Source organism: Salvia splendens, chromosome 8 (genome assembly GCF_004379255.2).
Source record: "Salvia splendens isolate huo1 chromosome 8, SspV2, whole genome shotgun sequence".
Taxonomy (NCBI): domain Eukaryota; kingdom Viridiplantae; phylum Streptophyta; class Magnoliopsida; order Lamiales; family Lamiaceae; genus Salvia; species Salvia splendens.
This window is the reverse complement of record NC_056039.1, coordinates 27,940,948-27,946,947: the sequence shown is the minus strand read 5'-3', so window position 1 is coordinate 27,946,947 and position 6,000 is coordinate 27,940,948. Positions and strand designations below refer to the sequence as shown.

Here is a 6,000-nt window from a genome sequence, read left to right as displayed (position 1 = left end):
ATTTTATAAAAGTATTTATCATGCCACCATTGAGTGACCTTGGGGTTTTAACTTTAGAAATCGCCCAAGACACTAAAATCTTTTCCATTGTAAAATTCGGTTGATCAACCATTTTCCCATAGCTATCTCCCATATCTGATCCATTGATGACAAGGAATGTGGCCACATCCGAAGTCACTAGACCGGCCGACCCAAAAGACGGCTCACGATCTCCATAGGTGTACACTAGCCTGAATAGGGACTCACTCCCTAGACAGACCCGAATTCGATTATCCATTGATGGCAAAAGCCACATCAGATAGGTTCCATAGAATAAAACAAAACACGGCATGACAAATATTCATATCATTTTCACATAAAAAAGTATACTTAGAAAATTTAAAAAGAAAGCCCATCCCGTTCTCTTAATATTCTTAACTTGAAAACTCTCACTTCGCCTTACTCGCTTGCGAAAGAAAACCCTTGTGAAATAAAATGATAAACTCATCAAACTCAAGAAAACATCTAATTAGAATGCATGCATCCTACGTGTGTGTTCGTATTATTCTTCATCTCCTCTTAGAAAGTTTCCTAGATTCTCGTATTTTAAAAAAACTCGGCCCAATATCTATTTAAATACTCAAATTCCAAGGAAATTAAAAGAACACCCATTTTAACATAAAGTAGTCGGCTATCTCTCTCACAGTTTAGTTCAAAGCAACTATTTACATAAGTAGTGAAAATAATTACTGTAGAGTATATTATTAAAACTGATACTATTAAATATATGTATTTACTTCCATTCCACGTGTACACACCCACTAACTATAATCAACACTAGAATATTAACATAATAAAACAAAAGGGACGAGGATTAAATAGTCCCAATTTCAACACATGCTATACTCCTTTCCCTCACTTTCTCGCCTCCCAAACCTCCATCTTTCTCTCTCGACGAGAACAAAAGAAATCCCCAAAACAGAACACTCTCCAAATTAAAACTCGGCGTACCCCTCCACAAAAATCCCGTCGGCTCCAATGGGGTCACCGCTGCTGCAGATCCGGTCGTCGCCGCTGGGCAGGCGCTGATGTTTCGCCGGGACAGCCTGCCGCCGCCACGCCTGCCTGCCCGAACCGCCCCGCAGTTAAGTTCTTAATTGATTTCGTGAAATTAAAGTTCGTTTATTTGAATTGGATTGGTTGCAGATTTCGGAAATTCGTTTGTGTAAACTAAAAGATGCAATGGTTGAATGCAATTGGTGATGAATGAGAGAATGGTATACCTTTGGTGTAGAATGAAAATTGATCAAGCAGATGGCATTGACAAAAATCACCCTCCCTGGCTGCTGGAACTTCTGTCTCTCTCTTACCCTCACGTTTTGTTCCTTCTAATTTTGAGAGAATGGTTTGACGTGTGGAATTGATGGGATATATATAGGTGAAACTGATACATATTGATGGATTTGGTGGTTGGAGAGATTTAGGGAGTATAGATATGGGGAAATCGTTTGATGATATGGTTTAGAGAAATATATTTGACCAAATCAACTAGGAAAAGATTTAATTAGATTTATTTGATTTTTTTTTCCTCCTTTATTTTTTCGGGGTATTACAACATTTCTAATTGTTTGATATCATAATTAAGTTTAACTCAAAGCCCAGGACCCTCCCAAATCTTACCAAAATTATAACTTTAACCATGTTTATGTAACCCGCCAACCCTCCCAAATCTTACCAAAATTATAACTTTAACCATGTTTATGTAACCCGCCAATTTGTCAAGTTAAGACATGTTATTTAATATACTATACAAATTTAGATAATTTCTTTTCTAGCAGCAACGAAAAAAAATATTTCTTTGCATATCTTGACATGGAGCCCGTATTTCTTATCTTGTTTTCCATATCTTCTCATATCCCATCTTTTTTATCAAACGAGTACTAATTGAAAATTGAGAAGTGGACACCCATTAAGAAAAATAATAAAAAATAATTACTGATTCTCTCATATATTCACTTTTAGCCCAATGTATCAAACTATATATCTCGACAATATTAATTTACTCCATTTTTACTTAATTTAGACAAAACGGCTGTGCTTGTAAGTTGGTTTCCTATTTTACTTTTTATTGTTTTAATTAATTTGAATATCAAATTATAAAATTTTTATATATAGTAAAGAGAAAACAAATACTTAGTTAAGACTTAGTATAAATTAAACGCTAAATTTTATATTTACAAATTTTAGTTCAAATATATACTAAAATCTAAAAATTTTATCTTCTTATATTAGTATCACATTCATAGTAAAAATATAATCATTAAAATACAAAATACACAGTTTATATTAGTACATAATAATGGAGAAGAAATTACAATTTCATCATAAAGAAAAAGTGAAATTTCAAACAAGCTCAATTGTTTCCTTCCAGATAAAGTAAAAAAAAACATAAATTCATATTGTGAAGAAATATTACTGCAACATTAGAAAATGGCACGAGAGATATTGTGAGAGAATGAGTAGAAAGTCTTATTTACGTGTGGATCCAGTAACTTGATTGGTGAAACATCTATCTAATTTCCAACCAAAACTAGTATATGATTACCTTATCATCATACAAGCTTTTTCTACAATTCCCTTCAAAAGTTTCAGTATGTTATTCCAATTGGCTGAAGCATCCCCAGTAAGTGCAATGGCAGCCTGTGCTTTTGTCACAGGTGAAACGTCTTGTGTTTCCTGTCATGTAATACAAATTATAAAAAGAGAAGTGTATGCCTCAGAAACATAAATTGCTCACTTAAACTCACCAAATGCAAGAGCTATAATGCCCTTATCACCAGCTGCTACGTCAGCTACCACTGCAGGCCATGCATCTGTGTTTACATTGTCAATATCCATGAATCTAGTTAACTGCTGCACAATCTTAACTCCAAATATAACAAAAGAAAGCAAAGTTAGAACCAAAATTAGAAAGTGCATATTCTTGTGAGATGGACTAAAAAGGAAAAAGTGCATATTCTTGTGGGACGGAAGGAGTATTTTACAATTATGAGACAACCTTTTTGTCAACTGTTGGTAGCTGTGTTTTCTCAAGAACTCACGAGATCTTGACGGGGATAAGAGGCTGTTAAAATATTAAAGAAGTTGAAAATTAGAAAAGGATAAAAAAATATAACAGGATGAATAAATTAGCCAAATGGTCTATATATCATATCCAATAGAAAGCATAACCGAGAACAAGGTGGAAGGACATATCACCCAACACAAGAATGCTTAGGGAAACAAATAATTCTAAACTTTCAACTTATAAAAAATTTAATACGAGAAAATCAGAAAATATAGAGAAAATAAGTATTAATATTCTCATCCATGAACGTATGATGTCCAAGATAAAATGGATGCAGTCTTCTTTGTCAATATGTATCTAATTGGTCCATCTTATAACTAATCAGTTAAAGTTTGTCAATATGTGTCTAATTTGTCCATCTTATAACTACTCAATTAAAGAACTGAAGTCATGGAAGGAATATACACCTATCAGGAAAGAAATATGAAGGATTCCTGTCTTCATCGCCGTATGATTGCATGTCATGTCTTGAAAGCTTGCTGGCAATAATTCTAGCCTCTGCCAAGCCTGAAAACATGTAAACTAGTTCATATATAAATATTCAAAAACAAATAGTTGGATGATTAGAGCTCTGGATTGTCACCCAAAGTTATATATCACCTTGAATGTATGGGAAATCAGGGTCTTCAGGTGTAATGTCATCAAAGGAAAGTTCAGTAACATTTTTGATGTATATAGCAGGTAAGACTTCGGATGTTGTGTTCCTAACGTAATTCAAATACATGAGATTAACATGAAATATTATGAGATGCATTCCTAAGATAGGTTCAATTAGAACAACTTGAACCTGGAAAGAGCATTGCTAGCTTTTAGTAGCCAACGAGCATACTCCCGCTGTGTACATAGGTCTCCAGGTTGAACACCATCTTCAATGACCTATTTGAACAAAAAATATTAACATTTTGGAATGTATGCAGAATTCAGTACCTAAAGCAATGTCTAACAAACCTTCAAGTCTTGCAAAGCAGAAAATGCTTGACTATGATGTTGATCAACAAAAGCCGGAACCAAGACCTTCCCTGGAAGGGAAAGCAGAGCTGCAGGGACAAAAGATGGAGCAGGTATGCCTGCTGAAGTGAAAAAATGTTCAGAACCTGTAGAGTCAAAAAGGGGGTTGGCTAACATTGTCATTTTGATCATCCTGATAGGCCTTTAACATTACTCATTAGTTAAAGAAACTGTCCAAATAAATAAAAATGAACTTTTACAACCATAATTCAGTCGATACTAATCAAAATATTTCAGAAACTGTCCACAGAAATAAAAATGAACGCATACAGCAATAATTTAGTCGATATCATCCAGGCTTTAGAAGAAAGCAGCAAAAGTCTTACCTACAAGCGTCGGCTTGGGATCACCATTCGCCCAGCCAGAGAAATCATCACCATTCGCCCAGCCAGAGAAATCATCACCCGCAGAATTGCCTGGACTACGCTGTTCCAAGCCGCTACTCCGCACAACCACCGACGCGACGCGATCGATCGGTGGAAGGCGAGTCTGCAGAAACGCCAGGTTAGGTTTCCGGCCGGCGAGTGCGAATTTGAGCTGAAACGACGTCGTGCAGAACGCCGTCATGGTCGCAGCGTCCATTTACGATTTCTTTTGGAGTAATCGCCGCCGTGAAATGTAGCAATTATTGGGGAATATTGTTTCCGCAGCTCAAATTTTTGTTCTTCGGGGAGATTGGGTGGCTAATGTGACGAGTAAAACAAAATTAGTGTTTTGTGAATATTAAATAAATATGATAGAAAATTGAGTGATTTTATTAATAATCAAAATTGAATTACAATCAAAATTAAAATTAAGAATGTAATACCTGTACAATTTTTGAATTAAAATTTAAAATGTAATATAATTTTCATTTTAATTTGATTATTTAAAATTAAATTTAGCTACAAGTTATTTCTATCATTTTAATTTTTATATTTAAGAGTTTTATAGTATTTTAATTTTTTTATTCTCTTAAAGTTTAAGAGAAAGATGATTCGATATAAGTAATTAGAAAAGTAAAGTGAAAAAATGTCATTACAAACCCTCAACTATAAGAAAATATCATACCATATAATGAGAGAGATAGAGAAAATATCATATTCAATATTTGGATATTCCATTTTTATGAAAGTTCAAAAATGTCCTATATGCCTTGTCATTTTTGGTGTAAAATTATAATAAATAATATAAAAAAGTACTATGAATGTGATTACACATTAATCTAAGGACTACTGCAAAACGGTTTAGAGATCATTAGTTTAATTCCCTCAAAGAAAAAAAGATATTGTAGAAAGTACACTCTCCGTCCACGAATAGGAGTCCCGATTTCCATTTTAGTCCGTCAGTGAATAGGAGTCCCGGTTCATTTTTACCATAAATGGTAATAGAGTCACACCTTCCACTAAGTCACTCCACTCACATTTCATTTAAAATTAATATATACAAGTGAGACTCACTATTCCACTAACTTTTTTCCACTCATTTTTATTAACATTTCTTAAAACTCGTACCGTCAAAAAATAGGACTCCTAATAGTGGACGGAGAGGAGGGAGGGTTGAATAAACAAACAAAAAATCAAGAACGGCATCATTCACTTGGTTTTGACCTTTTTGAGCAAATATTGATATAGAAGTATAATAAAATAGGATGTTGACAACTTATTGACGTATAGAATAATAAAAAGCCTATATGCAGTAATTGCGCGTGCTTGTACATTCCGCATCAACTGCATGTACCCTCCCTAATCACACAACAATATGAATCAGTTCAAACACCGTTTCCCAACCAACTACTCCATTTCGATCCATATCCAAAATGGCCGCCGCTTCTCGCATCATTTCCCTCATCATCGCTGCCCTCTGCTGCCTCCACCGGCGGATCTAGGTGGGGTCGAGTGGGGTCG

General features: G+C 34.7%; 1 protein-coding gene across 5 annotated transcripts; it reads right to left on the bottom strand.

The window, feature by feature from the left end:
- Positions 1-740: 740 nt before the first annotated feature.
- Positions 741-4,877, bottom strand: LOC121743665. 5 transcript variants are annotated; one of them, XR_006038314.1, is made up of 8 exons: positions 4,441-4,874; positions 4,055-4,200; positions 3,894-3,982; positions 3,707-3,810; positions 3,514-3,613; positions 2,787-3,103; positions 1,263-2,715; positions 741-1,104 (listed from the first exon to the last, which is right to left on the bottom strand). XR_006038314.1 is itself a non-coding variant. In XM_042136996.1 (8 exons), the coding sequence occupies exons 1-7, from the start codon at positions 4,694-4,696 to the stop codon at positions 2,828-2,830; spliced, it is 786 nt and encodes a 261-aa protein (XP_041992930.1). In that variant the 5' UTR covers positions 4,697-4,873; the 3' UTR covers positions 2,485-2,715; positions 2,787-2,827. The 5 variants fall into 5 exon arrangements, 3 of the variants coding, with proteins under 3 accessions (XP_041992930.1, XP_041992929.1, XP_041992928.1); XM_042136996.1 differs by lacking the exon at positions 741-1,104 and having other exon boundaries at positions 2,485-2,715; positions 2,787-2,852; positions 3,038-3,103; positions 4,441-4,873; XR_006038315.1 differs by lacking the exon at positions 741-1,104 and having other exon boundaries at positions 2,633-2,715; positions 2,787-2,901; positions 3,038-3,103; positions 4,441-4,873.
- Between the last annotated feature and the right edge of the window lie 1,123 nt (positions 4,878-6,000).